General features: G+C 43.9%; 1 protein-coding gene across 7 annotated transcripts in view; it reads left to right on the top strand.

The window, feature by feature from the left end:
- Positions 1 to 8,738: 8,738 nt before the first annotated feature.
- The window catches only part of pcloa (piccolo presynaptic cytomatrix protein a), a 42,378-nt gene continuing 35,329 nt past the window's right edge, over positions 8,739 to 15,787 (top strand). For 2 of the 7 annotated variants that reach the window (XM_062064868.1, XM_062064865.1), the window contains exons 1-3: positions 8,740 to 9,168; positions 10,442 to 11,684; positions 13,432 to 14,397. In XM_062064868.1, coding sequence (XP_061920852.1) covers positions 8,957 to 9,168; positions 10,442 to 11,684; positions 13,432 to 14,397 — 2,421 coding nt within the window. In that variant the 5' untranslated portion in view covers positions 8,740 to 8,956. Of the gene's footprint in view, positions 9,169 to 10,441; positions 11,685 to 13,431; positions 14,398 to 15,787 lie in introns of all 7 variants that reach the window. The other 5 variants (XM_062064864.1, XM_062064861.1, XM_062064866.1 and 2 more) reach the window with 4 other exon arrangements.

Genomic DNA, 15,787 nt, shown 5'->3' with positions numbered 1-15,787 from the left:
GGGGATCGTGCTTGCAGAGCCAAGAGCGACCAAGGACCAGGGGGGCAATGGGGGCATCCAGAACCCAGAGACTAATGGTCTCAGTGTGGTTCCCTGAGAGGGTAAGTAAAAGGGGTTCCGTCCGGTGGGTTATGGGACCGAGGGGGTGTCCGTCCAGGGCTTGAGCCGGTAGGGGGGCCTCAAGGGGTAGAAGCTGTATACCAGCCTGTTGTGCGAACTCCCGATCCATAAGACTGTCGTCCGCTCCAGAATCCAAGTAGGCCCCGATGGTTAAGTTCTTGGAGTTCCAAGATAAAGTTGCTGGGAAGAGGATGCCTGGATTCTTCCGCTTGTGGGGAACGGACGTATGGCTCACCAGGATTCTCCTGACTAGTGAGCCTTGTCTTTTGGCCGTATCGGGCAGTTCCTAATCTCATGACCTGCCACCCCGCAGTAGAGACAGAGGTGTTGCCCGAAGCGCCTCTCCCGTTCTTCGGCTGCCAGGCGGGATCTGCCTAGCTGCATGGGATCATCCGTGCCGGTGGCCCCAGGGGCCGATAGTGGTGGCCACATGACAGCGGGTGTTCTGGTGCGAGCACTTGGGCTTGACCTGCTGTGCGCTCGCTCTGCAGCTCGCTCTGCAGCTCGCTCGATTAGTCTTTGGTCCATCTGGAGAGCGAGGTCAATTAAGGCCCGGTAGGACGTAGGTCGGTCCCGAAGAAGTCCGTCCTTCACTGAGTCACTGAGCTCGCGTCGGTACGCGCTCTGGAGTGCCTTGTCCCCCCACCCGCTGTCAGCTGCGAGGGTGCGAAACTCCAGGGTGTAATCAGCAACGGAGCGGGATCCCTGCTGAATGGAGTGGAGGTGGGAGGCGGCATCCCCCCCCCGTCCACTGGGTGGTCAAAAACAGCCCGGAACTCGGCGCGGAAGGCTGAGTAGTCAGTACCAAGTCCGTTGCTCTGGTCGATTGCCGCTGTGGCCCATCGCAGCGCTCTGCCTGACAGGAGGGAAAACAGGAAGGCAATCTTGGCCCCATCAGACGAGTAGCGAGAGGGCTGGTGTTGAAATATGAGCTCGCACTGGACCAAAAATCCCCGGCAGAGTTCAAAATCTCCCTCAAATGTCTTGGGTGTGGCAATCTTGGGTTCCCTGGGGCGGGAGGTGTTCCATGTTGTGGTAGCCGCTGAGGCAGCCGCGGAGGCACCCGTATCCAGCGCAGGTCTAGGGGGGGTTCTTGGCTCAATGGTGTCCAGCCTAGACAGCAGGTTGGCAAAGGCAGCATTAAGCTGGGTCTCCAAGTGATCAAAGCGAGACTGTTGCTGCCGGACAATAGTGTACACGGTGGGAAGATCGGGGTTCGTGGGGGGTCGGGGAGAGGAAGTGGAGCGAGCTCTTCCTGTGCCGTCTGGTTCCGACATGGCCAGAACGTACTGTGATGGTACCGGGTAGAAGGAGACGGCACTGAGGCTGGGAGAGCGTTTAGCCTGGGGCGTATTTATTCAAAAGGAAAATTCTATATTTCTATATAAATATATATATATTATTATATATATATAATTTACATAATATATTATATTGTATAATATATTATGATATCATCTTACATATTATATTATATATATATCAATATATGTATATATCAGATGTGTATGTAACCAAACAGGAAATGAGTGTCAGACTATGTGTAGAAGTTAACTGGAGGGTTTTACCGTAAGTGTTGGAGGTGCGTGTTGAGAGGAGCGGTGCTGTCAGACAAGGGCAAGGCAGGCAGGGTTTGTCCAGGGGCGGAAGCGTGGTCGGGAGGCAGGAGAGAGTCGTCGTAGTCCGGGGGCAAGCGAGGAGTCGAGAACCAGGAAGCACGAGGAAGACAGGGAAGATCCAGGAGCGCACGACACACAGCGTGACTCGGGGACGCACACAGGGAGCTGCGGGGTGAGGGAGGACACGACAATTAGCGCAGGGAACAAAACACAGAGATCAGGATCAAAAAGGCAACTAGGAAGCTGGAGACGAGCTTACGGTACGATGTACAGATTGCTACGTTCTGGCAAAGGATCTCTGGTGGCGGTTGTTTAAGTAGCCGTCCCTCTCATCGGGTGTGTTGATTGAAGATGGAACGCAGCTGCCTGCAGCAGCTTGAGTGACGCGCGCACTAGCGCGCTTGGAGGTGCGCTCAGCGCGGCTCCCAGATGATTGCGCACTAGTGTGCGTCTGGGCCGTGACATTATGCCTAGTTTGGACAACCAGGTATGGTGAAGATAAGGTCCTTTTTTTAAAAATTAATAAAATAAAATAAGATAAATAAATTAAAAACATTTTCTTGAATAAAAAAGAAAGTAAAACAATATAAAAACAGTTACATAGAAACTAGTAATTAATGAAAATGAGTAAAATTGACTGTTAAAGGTTAGTACTATTAGTGAACCAGCAGCACGCACAATCATGTGTGCTTACGGACTGTATCCCTTGCAGACTGTATTGTTATATATTGATATATAATGTAGGAACCAGAATATTAATAACAGAAAGAAACAACCCTTTTGTGTGAATGAGTGTAAATAGGGGAGGGAGTTTTTTTTGGGTTGGTGTACTAATTGTAAGTGTATCTTGTGTTTTTTATGTTGATTTAATAAAAAAAAAAAAAAAAAAAAAAAGATACTGATAATAAAAAACCCTGTTACCGATAATTTCCGATATTACATTTTAAAGCATTTATCGGCCGATATTATCGGATGTCTCTAATAATTACCATAATTGGCCACAGACACATAATAGCGGATGCACAATAAGATACATTTCTTAAAATTCTTAAAAGGTTTTAACAAATCCTATTGTGGCGGTCAAAATGTATCTGTGGCAGAAGAATGTATGGGAAATATGTACGTCTGTCGGGTTGTCAAAAGTATCAATAGCTCAATACCAGGTCGATATCAACCTGCAAAACATACATAGATACCGGTCTTTTTCAGTAGAGAATACTGTACAACACTTCTCTACTGTTTCAATTCACTACATTTGAGTCAGCGCCAAAAGAGAACACCTGCTGTCTTAAAAAAATTATCCAGTGTTTCTATATACTTATTTATTCGTGAAAGCCTGTCACAAAGGCAGATTTGTCGCTTCCGGTTGGCCCTCGCTCATAAACAAATGACAATGGAAGTGTGTGAGTGTAGCATAAGTGTAGGTGTGGCGTAACTCCGCTTCACAACACACTTCATACGCGCCTGCTTTGCCAGAGAATAAGATGTAGCAGAAATGTTCTGTGATGTACTTTAGCCACTTTGTTGATATATTTAGGCAGTAGATGTACTTATTGAAAGTGAAAAAGAGGTGTATCTTGCGTTTATTCGCTAATCAAATACAAGCGGTCACAAAAGTATTACGTCTTATGGCCATCAGGTGCCATCTTTCAACATTGTATATATATATATATATATATATATATATATATATATATATATATATATATATATATATATATATATATACAATGTTATATATATATATATATATATATATATATATATATATATATATATATATATATACAATGTTATATATATATATATATATATATATATATATATATATATATATATATATATATATATATATATATATATATATATATATATATATATATATATATATATATATATATATATATATATATATATATACAATGTTGAAAGATGGCACCTGATGGCCATAAGACGTAAGTGCACTTTTTGTCCATATAGCTAAAAATAGTGTTCATATATGAGATCTAGGTCTGCCAATTATGGCCAAAGTAATAATTAAGATTATTGTTATCAATATTGAAATCATGATTACTGATTGCAAGGTAAAGCAGTGTTGGGGTGTGAACGTAATACTATCATGTCATTTGTAATGTCTAATAAAAAGGCTATAAGTAAACGTTATCCATATATCTAAAGACAAATATATTTTATTCTTCAATATCAACTTGTCAGCTTTTTGTCATTACATGATGCCTTTATCTCTATTTAAAATGTTTTGATGAAGGGAGTTTTTGTTAATTATTCATTTATTTTTTTAAAGTTATGTACATTCATATGTACATGTAGATTATGTATCGGGACAGATCCATCAAGAGTTTTAGCAGAAATATTTCATATAGGAATTAACTATACACAATAAAACATTAACAAAATGCTGTGTAACATGAATGGTTTTTGAAGTCATACCTTTGTGACATGAGAAAAACACAAGTAATGTAAAAAAAAACCTGGCGTTTACTTTTTGATATCAAAATAAAAGACAAAGCAGTTTGGCTAATGAAGATGAAGTCAAATAAACAAGTTTTGTTCTTCTCAAACGCCTCCTTGTGGTTCAGTACAACAGTTTGGCCAACAAGAATAAAGAGGAGTGATACCTCGCACAATTGAATACACAATCTTCACAGCCTTCGTTCATTTCGATGAGATTACAAAACATTTGAGCTATTATTGATGTTTTTTTTAACACTGATACAGTTTGCAGTTAAATAAAGGACGAGTGAACATCCCAGTGAACAAACTAAAGACTTCATAAACAAGTTGTGACAACGATCACGACACATCGCCTGCTGCATGTTTCCTCACCTCTATAACTCTCAATCACAGCAGCTGATGGATGCTCTATTGAGAAAATAAAAGCAACATCAAATAGTTTTTCTCCTTCGCTGTATATTTTTAGTGTGGGGACTAGTGCGTCTGTCTCCAATATTGTCCACACCTGTCTCCATCTAACAGCAGTGCGCTCTTAAGTGCACGCCAGGAAGTAAGGGAAAATTACGTTAAACCAAGCGCTTGGCTCTGTTTACTCCGAGGGGAAATCTCCCGACCAAAGTCTGTGTAGTTAGTCCGCCATGAATATCAAGCCAAACGACACTAGTGTGTATGCGCCTGACTCCGTGTTGCCTAAAATGCATTAATAATTGACGGGTTTTCGGTAATTAAAAAATTAGACTGTATTACTAACTGTCTGGAATTTTATCACAAATGATCATTATATCGTTTACCGTTACATCCCTAGTCCATTAACAAGTAAAAAGTCAAGGGAGGTCACGGCATGTTCTTGCCGCCGATGTTGGTCAATTTTTTTTCGGGCATTACGGCAAATGACGAGGGCGGTCGCGGCAGTTGCTGTGGTTGCCGTGGTTAAATTCAAGCCCTGTAGTTAATAACCAGGATAAGTGTTAGCGTAACAAAATGTGGGGTCTTCTGTTCTCATCTGTGACTGTTTACACCTCCTTTTAACACTTTTCCATCTATTAAGAGTCAGCCAATCGAACACAGAGCACATTCAGACAAGTAGTGTAATATTTTGCCTTGTGAGGTGATTTTTGCATGCCAACAAACATCCCCCTTGGCAGAGGTAACAATTGGTCTTGTATTGTTTGTTAAAGACACAAATTATCCAGTTTAGCCCCCAGACCCAGTTTTAAGGGTTCTAGGCTATGCTCTCATGCATGGAGGACACATAGGGCCCTGAGCTGCATACACACACACACACATACACATCCGTGTCATCTTGCAACACATCGGCTTGACACTCAGTCGACCTGACGTGTTGCGTCGCGTTATAATCCTGGCTGGATGTTGTGTGCTTGTTCTCATCACAGTAAATTCCGCCATTTTCACAATTATATTTACACATAATATTATTATTATTATTATTATTATTTTGACAACAATATAATTTTAATCCAAGTGTGAGAGAAGATGGGGAATTAACTGTGATCCCGCCTACTTCTGGCTGTAAATATAATTTATATCCTCAAGTAAAATTGCCAAAAAGGGAAAAAAGCCAAGATTGTGAATTCCTAATATACATAATGTGAGTCATCCTTCACTCCTTCATTGCTGAATATCGTTTTGACATGTTTTATGTGGCTGCTATCATCACACCAGTACAGCTTTAACACATAAACATCCCAACTATATACTAAATATTTGATAATGTTATTCATTCCAATGCATTAATCCGAGTTAGTCCCCTTTAACAACACATTTTGCTCCACTGGAGAATCCAGTTTACCTGTCATGAGACTGCGCTTGTGCGGTCAAGCTCGCGAGTGTTTCGTGGTAGAACGCGGAAGTGGTGTCACTGTGTGGCTGTTCTGTTTAGTAAACGATAGTAAATGTTGCTTGATTTTATGGATTGTAATTAACATAGGTTGTATATAACGTTCTTTTCGATACGTCGATCATAATATTTTATTAGAGCGTATCAAAACACGTATTGGTATGTCAGACTTAGCCTTGTCTTGGTTTAACTCTTATTTTACTGACAGTATGCAGTGCGTCTCCCATAACAATGTGACATCAGACTATGTTAAGGTAACGTGTGGAGTTCCCCAGGGTTCGGTTCTTGGCCCTGCACTCTTAAGTATTTAATCATACGCAAATACGGTGTTAGCTTTCACTGTTATGCTGATGACACCCAACTCTACATGCCCCTAAAGCGGACCAACACGCCAGATTGTAGTCAGCTGTAGGCGTGTCTTAATGAAATTAAACAATGGATGTCCGCTAACTTTTTGCAACTCAACGCCAAGAAAACGGAAATGCTGATTATTGGTCCTGCTAGACACCGACATTTATTTAATAATACCACCTTAACATTTGACAACCAAACAATTACACAAGGCGACTCGGTAAATAATCTGGGTATTATCTTCGACCCAACTCTCTCGTTTGAGTCACACATTAAGAGTGTTACTAAAACGGTCTTCTTTCATCTCCGTAATATCGCTAAAATTCATTCCATTTTGTCCACTAGCGACGCTGAGATCATTATTCATGCGTTCGTTACGTCTCGTCTCGATTACTGTAACATATTATTTTCGGGTCTCCCTATGTCTAGCATTAAAAGATTAAAGTTGGTACAAAATGCGGCTGCTAGACTTTTGACAAGAACAAGAAAGTTTGATCATATTACGCCTATACTGGCTCACCTGCACTGGCTGCCTGTGCACTTAAAGGCCTACTGAAATGAATTTTTTTTATTTAAACGGGGATAGCAGATCTATTCTATGTGTCATACTTGATCATTTCGCGATATTGCCATATTTTTGCTGAAAGGATTTAGTATAGAACAACGACGATAAAGATTGCAACTTTTGGTATCTGATAAAAAAAAGGCTTGCCCCTACCGGAAGTAGCGTGACGTAGTCAGTTGAACATATACGCAAAGTTCCCTATTGTTTACAATGATGGCCGCATGAAGTGAGAGAGATTCGGACCGAGAAAGCGACAATTTCCCCATTAATTTGAGCGAGGATGAAAGATTTGTGGATGAGTAAAGTGCAAGTGAAGGACTAGTGGGGAGTTGAAGCTATTCAGATAGGGAAGATGCTGTGAGAGCCGGGGGTGACCTGATATTCAGCTGGGAATGACTACAACAGTAAATAAACACAAGACATATATATACTCTATTAGCCACAACACAACCAGGCTTATATTTAATATGCCACAAATTAATCCTGCATAAAAACACCTGCGTGTTTGTTACGCTAGCTCCTAGCTCCTCTGCTAGCTCCTAGCTCCATAGAACACGCCAATACAATTCAAACACCTGATCAACACACACAATCACTCAGCCCAAAAGACCGTTCACCTAACCCAAGGTTCATAAAGCTTATATATTTTTAAAAAGTTACGTACATACGCAAAAAAAAAGTTGCGCACATACGGTCAAGCGATCAAATGTTTAGAAGCCAAAGCTGCATACTCACAGTAGCACGTCTGCGTCTTTGTCATCCAAATCAAAGTAATCCTGGTAAGAGTCTGTGTTGTCCCAGTTCTCTACAGGCGTCTGTGTAACGAAGTCAAAAGTCCTCCTGGTTAGAGTCTCTGTTATCCGAGTTCTTCCATCTTGACTGCATCTTCCGGGAATGTAAACAAAGAAGCGCCGGCTGTGTACTGTTGTTGCTGACTACGTTCGAAAAATACGTCCATTTCGCACCGACAACTTTCTTCTTTGCTTGCTCAGCTTCCTTCTCCATAATGCAATGAACATGATTGCAACAGATTCACGAACACAGATGTCCAGAATACTGTGGAATTATGAAATGAAAACAGAGCTTTTTCGTATTGGCTTCAATGTGGAAGGCATACCCGTGTTCGCCGGTCTACGTCACGCGCATACGTCATCCTCAGAGGCGTTTCAAACCGGAAGTTTAGCGGCAAATTTAAAATGTCACTTTATAAGTTAACCCGGCCGTATTGGCATGTGTTATAATGTTAAGATTTCATCATTGATATATAAACTATCAGACTGCGTGGTCGGTAGTAGTGGGTTTCAGTAGGCCTTTAAGATGTGACTTTAAGGTTTTACTACTTACGTATAAAATACTACACTGTCTAGCTCCAGCCTATCTTGCCGATTATATTGTACCATATGTCCCGGCAAGAAATCTGCGTTCAAAGAACTCCGGGTTATTAGTGATTCCGAGAGCCCAAATATGCGGTCCTCTCCAAGGTTTCTCATAGTCATTCACTCCGACGTCCCACTGGGGTGAGTTTTCCTTGCCCTTATGTGGGCTCTGTACCGAGGATGTCCTTGTGGCTTGTGCAGCCCTTTGAGACACTTGTGATTTAGGGCTATATAAATAAACATTGATTGATTGATTATTAGCGAGCGGGATAGTCACTAAATGTGGGTTTAATTTTGAAAGAACATCCGGAAGTGGCGATTGGTTGGTGTCCATTGAGTGAAAGGGAGACCCGCCCCCCGTCACGGAGAGCTGGTAGCTGGTGTGTAAAACTGCAGAGATGCGCTGCATAGAAAAACAAGGAAGAGGCGGTGGACTCCTGCAGGGAAAGTAACCGTTAAATGGATATAACCGTCTGACATGCACCGAGACGCCGACAGAGTCCGTTTCCGCTGCGCATTTTGGGGCTAACCCCCTCCTAGTGGTAGCTCGGGTCGCGGTGAATCGATCCAGGACACACTCGGGAGGGGTCTCGTCATGGGGAACGAGGCGAGCCTGGAAGGCGGCGAAGGCCCGCTGTCAGGGCTACCGGAGGGGCTGGCGCCCGATGGGGCCGGCGGTTTCGTGCGTGTCCCCGGCGGAGCTCCGGTGGACCTGGCGGAGCTGAGCGAGGAGCAGCGGAAGCAGCTCGCCGCGGTGATGTCAAGGGCGCAGGGCAGGCAGCCTGGGGGTGCAGCGGCCGCACGAAGGCAGGGCTTTTTCCTCCCATATTTTACGTTTTGCCATTAAATATTCCAACATTACTCTGCCTTTACGTCAGTGGATGGAAGGTTTGTGGCAGAGAGGGAGTCAGATCACGCCCATTTTTTTACATCCTCCCAGACGTGATCTCATTATTAACGCCAATTTTCACGGCTAATCATCAGCATCCGTAAAGATGAAAGGCAGAAAAACGCATTTTCTCGACTAAGCACAGCTTTATTTGTCGTTATTGCGCGTTAGCTCTACGTGCCGACGCTGTTTGTAATGCATTGTGCATGCTTGGATTCTTGCACAGCCTCCTATCAATATAATAGAATATGCATCCAGATGGCTGAATTGTTTATGTCAGCGTCTCAGTGTGGTGAGCTCAGGGGAGAAGACACACCTCCTGTATTTGTGAGAAATTGTCGAAACGCCTGCTGGGTAAAAAACCAAAAAAATCTAACTTGTTTTTTTTTTACACAAAATGGTCGCTTGTAACCACAATAGTGTTCCCAATTATATACTCGTTTACTGATGATTTTCACCACATTACATTTTTAAGGTTTCTGGAGCAAGAGCAGGAGGAATTTGAAGGCTGCAAATGCAAACAATGTGCACTGTGCAAATATACTTTATTCACTTGAATATGTTGCTTTTTATTGAGAGGTGGTTTGTTACAAGTATGAAAGCTAGCAATGGAGGAGGCAGTGGGGGGTGCATCAATATTAATATGACTAAAAATAGAAGTGCAGTGTTAATGTCACTTCCCTCCTCCGACTCTCTTTCTCCTAAAAGGAAGATTTTTCTTATTTGAAAGCCTCATTAATGCTGTCTCTGTCCATGGTGCTGAACCCTATGTACATCGCAGTGGATTGCAAACATCACAGTTGTCCTTATGAATAACGATATTTCTCTTGATATTACTGTAACAAAGCATGTCTTGTCAGCCCTGGTATAAAATGAATGAACTCAAACAACTTAAGCTCTTTGGTTTCACTTTCATCACAGCACTGTCGGACTTGACTCCCTCTCGTCTCAGAGCTAACAAAGGCATCTCCGCTTAGCCCTTCTTCATCTGCATGATGTACACTCAGTGTTCACTTCCTTGTTAGCAATAGCCTTTAGCCACTCGCTATACGTTATATAAGTAACCTGTATTGTTATCATTGGAACAATTTTATATGTTCCACATACACTGAACAGCATGCAGCCAAGTTAGCATCACAACAGTAAACGTTGTCTGTTTTTCAACTCTTTTCTGTTTTTCTTCTTTCCCAGACCGTCGGAATCTGGTGTCCAGCTGCGATCTCAGCAGACCTCCAGGGTTCCGACAGGCCTCAGTAAGAGTCGCACTGTAGACGCCTTCAACCAGAGTCCCCCTGGCAGGCCCTCGACAGGCCGTAGCCCCTCGTCCCTCAACCTCTTTGAGTCCCGATTCCGGCAGGAGCCTAAGGACCCTGAGACCAAGCCGTCCGGCATGTTTGGCTCCAGCTTTCTCAGTGGGGCCAACCCCCTCAGCGCTGTGTCGTCCATGACCTCCTCCGTCTCCTCCTCCATCTCCTCAATGGGTGACGCTGTCAACATCCCCAAATTTGGACTTTTTGGAGATGAGGAGGAAGGAACTACACCTGAAGCCAGCCAGGCAGGGAAACAACAAGGCAAGGGTCCTCAGCAAGGATCAGGTCCAAAGGGGCCACAGCAAGGGGCACCACAGAATCAGGGTCAAGGCCCTCCTGGTCAGGGGCCTAAGCAAGGGAAAGGACCACAAGGTCAGGGGCCCAAATCAGCTCAGGGACCTCCTGGACAGGCTCTCAGGCAAGGCCAGGGACAGCCAGGACAAGGGCCTCCAGGAAAACAGGGCCCCAGACAAGGTCAAGGACCACCAGGTCAGCAAGGACCTAAACAAAGTCAAGGCCCACCTAGTCAGCAAGGACCCAGACAAGGTCAAGAACCACCAGGTCAGCAAGGACCTAAACAAAATCAAGGCCCACCTAGTCAGCAAGGACAGAGACAAGGTCAATGCCTACCTGGTCAGCAAGGACCCAGACAGGGTCAAGGCCCACCAGATCAGCAAGGACCCAGACAGGGTCAAGGCCCACCAGGTCAGCAAGGACCTAAACAAAGTCAAGGCCCACCTAGTCAGCAAGGACCTAAACAAAGTCAAGGCCCACCTAGTCAGCAAGGACCCAGACAAGGTCAAGAACCACCAGGTCAGCAAGGACCCAGACAAGGCCAAGGCCCACCAGGTCCGGGTACAAAACAGACACAAGGTGGTTCTCCACAGCCAAAAGAACCTGCGAAACCTGGACCCAATCAGCAGGGACCAGCAGGCCCTGGTGCTCATCCTGGAAAGCCAGCCAGGAATCAACAAGGGGCTGGGAAGCCTGGAGGTGGGCTCTGTCCACTGTGTAAGACCACCCAGCTGAACGCGGGCTCTAAGGACCCCCCAAATTACAACAACTGCACCGAGTGCAAGAACCAAGTGTGCAGCCTGTGTGGATTCAGCCCCCCGGACTCAGCGGTAAGTCTTCTTTAGATTTTTATTCTCCTTTTTTTTTTCTGTGAACAGCTGAATCTTGAATTAGCCAAGCGACAGCGTGAGCCTCCTGCAAGGGTGTGAGGGACCTTGAGAAGCAGAGGGAGCATATGGAGATGTGGGGGGATGTTGAAGGAGGTGACTCATGTCGTGGCCACAGGAAGACAGTGTGCTAGCCAGACAGGCGGAACTTTCTCTCACACGTGGGCATTAAACACAGTGCTCTTCCATACTGAAAAACAGTGATCCCCAACATTTTTGATCAGCAAAATTAAAAAGAAATTGAGTTGCGCTATTGTTATGTAGCTGCGTGTAGAAGAAAAAAAAGCAAAATGTCAAAGTAATGTACTGTACAAAACACTTCTCATCAGTGAGAGCCTGGTTGTATGTGTTTAGACCCGAGTAAGGTGACTGTGTGTTATTCCTAAGTAAAATATTATTTTCATCCATTATTTTCAAAATGAAAATACTGTACAGTGGTAACTCTTTTTTCGTTATCCTTAATGAAATCCGTTCAAAATTAGACTGAAATGTACGCAAACTGAACTGAAGCAATTTTTACGGAAGAAATATTTTTAATTCAATTGGGACACATAAAACATTTTAGCGATAAATATTACAGTTCTACATGCAAGAATACATCATGTGAAATATGTCGGTACCTTTGGATACCAGTGTATCTGCTTACAAGTTTTTCAGGATACGAGCTGTTTCTCTGCTAATTGTTACGAGCAAAAATTTAAGTTACAAGCCTCCCAACCGCTAGGTGGCGTAGCGAATGCCTCAGTGAACCTCGGAAGATCCGACCAAAACATCCAAACTTACTTCCTAGTAGTAGCTTATAGCTAGAGATGGACATAACTTTGACAGTGCTGAGTAGATGAAGTGGATGATATTCATTGAATTAAAAAAAATAAAACAAAAAACATGACAGACCATGTAGCTAGCTAACTTGGTAAAGCAGTTTGAGAGTCTCACTGCCAGTCTGCACCATACTGAAGCAGAATGAGTCGATAACACCAGCCAGGGACATTAAAATAATATCTAAACGGTGGACATTTATCCATGGAATTATGGAGAAGCTGTTCATAGTGTGTTTGATCGGGAAGCAGCAGGAAGGAAATACGGCACTTCATAAAACTACTGTGGTTGGTTGTATTACATTTTATTGTATTGTTTTTCAATATATGTTATCTAAAAGTCAGTAGTGTTTTTAAAGGCATGTTACATTAATTAATTTGAATTCATTTCAATTGGCAAGTGCTTTCTTAAATTGAACTGTGTTTCTCACTTTCTTTATCAAAGTTCTGGCACTCGCAACTTTTTTTTGCCCCATGGTGGATTATTTTGCAGTCGTACTCATTAAAAAATGCACGAAAACTGAGTCACCAACGTGTTGGATTCTTTTTTTGGGTACTTGATTCCACTGAAACATATGCGTTTGACTAGTTTTTTACAAACAATGTTTGGTCGTATGATAATCAGGACTGCACACAAAAAACTAGGGCAAACTTTCAGCAAAAACGAAAAATGGGGCGCTCAAAATATGACGTACCACTGAACTTTTGAATTTGCCTTAGTTATGAACAAGTATTAAGAAAAGGCGGTTGGGCCGTGTGGTTACACATAAGTTCAAACAGTATAAATAACAAACATATTTTAATGTGATTGAATGACTAATTGCTACTACTTGTAGGTTTGTCTTCATCTTCATCTTCTCTGTGATGCACAGGGGAAAGAATGGCTATGTCTCAACTGCCAGATGCAGCGAGCCATGGGGGGCATGGACCCCCCTGGCATAATGAAGCCCAAACAAGGTTCAGCTCCACCCTCGCCGCAGAAACAGGCGGCAGGCAAGCCTGGCAAGCTTCTCATCAAGCAGCAAAGTACCACCGAACATGGCTTGACACCACCAACTACTCCAAGGCAGAAATCCCCAAGCTCTCCAGGACCGCTTTCCCCGGGTTCCTCATTGGGAGGCTCCCCCAAGATTGACCCCAAGACTGGCCGCCCTATTCAGCAGAAGTCCAGTCCGCAGCAATCACCGGCTAAAGCCAAACAGGAGTCCAGCTTCTTTGGGGGGTTAGGAGGTATCAGTTTTGGAGGTTTGAGCGATTCAGCCAAGCCAACTGCGGCTTCGTCACAAGCAGCTGAGTCCGTCACTGGTAAACTGTTTGGAGGTTTTGGTGGATTGATGGAGTCAGCCAAGCCTCAAGTGGCTCCAAAGCAGGAGGAGTCTGTGACTGGGAAGCTGTTTGGAGGTTTCGGAGGTTTGTCGGAGGCGGCGAAACCACCAGCCGCCGCCTCTCAGATGTTCACATTCGGGTCGTCCCTCTTGAACACGGCCACCAGTCTCGTTACTGGAGAGGAAGAGAAGGCGGCAGACTCTCCACCGGGGTCGCCAGCAGACTCGGGCCCTGGCTCCCTGCCAGATTCTCCCTTCTCCGGTCCGGGCTCTCCCCCTGATTCGGATTCTGCGCCTGACACCCCGCCGGCTAGATTAAAAAAGGCACAGAGGACCTTGTCTTTGGAGCGAGAGGCAGCTGACGAGACACCCGAAACTAAGGAAAACTGTCCTTTGTGTAGCGTGGAGCTGAACGTGGGATCATCAGAAGCGCCCAACTTCAACCTCTGCACAGAGTGCAAGAAGAGTGTGTGCAACCTTTGTGGATTCAACCCCACTCCTCACTTAGGAGAGGTAAGAAACACTCACAGCATACACATCATGTATTCATTGTTTCATTCAGTCATGTGACTCAACTGATTATTGTTCTCTTCAAATGCTTCACAGCAAAGGGTGAACGTTGTCAAAACCTGCACCCTATTTTTTTGCCTGGGCTACCGTCATTATTAATATTATTTAATTATTTATCACATTTTAGAAAAACGTTTGGTCAGGACAAATCACCTTATATGTATGCTAGACCATAGGGGGTGTCATGTATGTCATTTAGGGATATACACATTTTTCACATGACTGTTTCTGTAAATAAATAGTACACAAACTATGGGTGCACCATAAAAATCAGACAGATAAATATCAAGCCGATATAAGAAATTATGACATCATACCGATAAATCCGAAAAAATTAAAATAAAGCTCTGATTAAAAAAAAAAAATGCAAAAAGGCGAGATTACCCATAATGTGCTGTAGGTGGGTTAGGGTGAACAAATCAAGCGCTTCTTTTCTCCTCCCTGTTCTGTGCCAAAAAACGCCTGTCGTAAACTTCTTCTGATTCTATTTTTCAGTCATACCGACACAAGGGATTCTTTGTTTGGGCACTCGATTTCGCATGATAATATGCGGGAAGACGGATTAGTTTGTTACGCACAATGTTTGGCTGTTCGATAACCCCATTGTGGGGCGTAGGAAAACCGAGGTACCACCTCCATGTAAAAGCAACATGCATCTCCACATGCATGAGAGCATCAGCCTTGATAGATGATGCTCCCTTGGAGATTGAGGCCAAGGGAAGACAAATGGGCTTGTTTAAACGCTCATCTCGCCATCAAACCGCACTTTCAGCCCTTGACACTTAACCCTGAGAGGGACTGTGTGTGTGTGTGTGTGTGTGTGTGTGTGTGTGTGTGTGTGTGTGTGTGTGTGTGTGTGTGTGTGTGTGTGTGTGTGTGTGTGTGTGTGTGTGTGTGTGTGTGTGTGTGTGTGTGTGTGTGTGTGTGTGTGTGTGTGTGTGTGTGTGTGTGTGTGTGAGAGAGAGAGTCTGCATGTGTGTGGTCTAAAACATACAGTGTTTTTATGCTTTTAGAAACCAAACACCAGTTTTTGCCACACATTGTGTGTGTTGCCTCACATGCATCGCAAGGCTGAAAACAGATGGCACTCTTTGGTGGGCCATCAGTATGTTATGGGAAGCCAAAAAGTATTTCCGGTTGAGCGGTCGCGTCAAAGCAAGCCAGTCCGTAGGCTCAAAAAGATGGAGACAACTGATCTATACGTTTTTCTCCCTTTTATTTCAAGTCCATCGGGGTGTCACGTGTAACCTTCCTGTTTAGGCGATACTTTAGTAATCTGGTGAGTCTTCCTGGCCCTTTTGTTAAGCTCGAAATGACATCCTGCTGCCAATCT

Source organism: Entelurus aequoreus, linkage group LG12, assembly GCF_033978785.1.
Source record: "Entelurus aequoreus isolate RoL-2023_Sb linkage group LG12, RoL_Eaeq_v1.1, whole genome shotgun sequence".
Classification (NCBI taxonomy): Eukaryota; Metazoa; Chordata; class Actinopteri; order Syngnathiformes; family Syngnathidae; genus Entelurus; species Entelurus aequoreus.
Note: the sequence above shows the minus strand (reverse complement) of the source record. Positions and strands in the feature narration are given on the sequence as shown.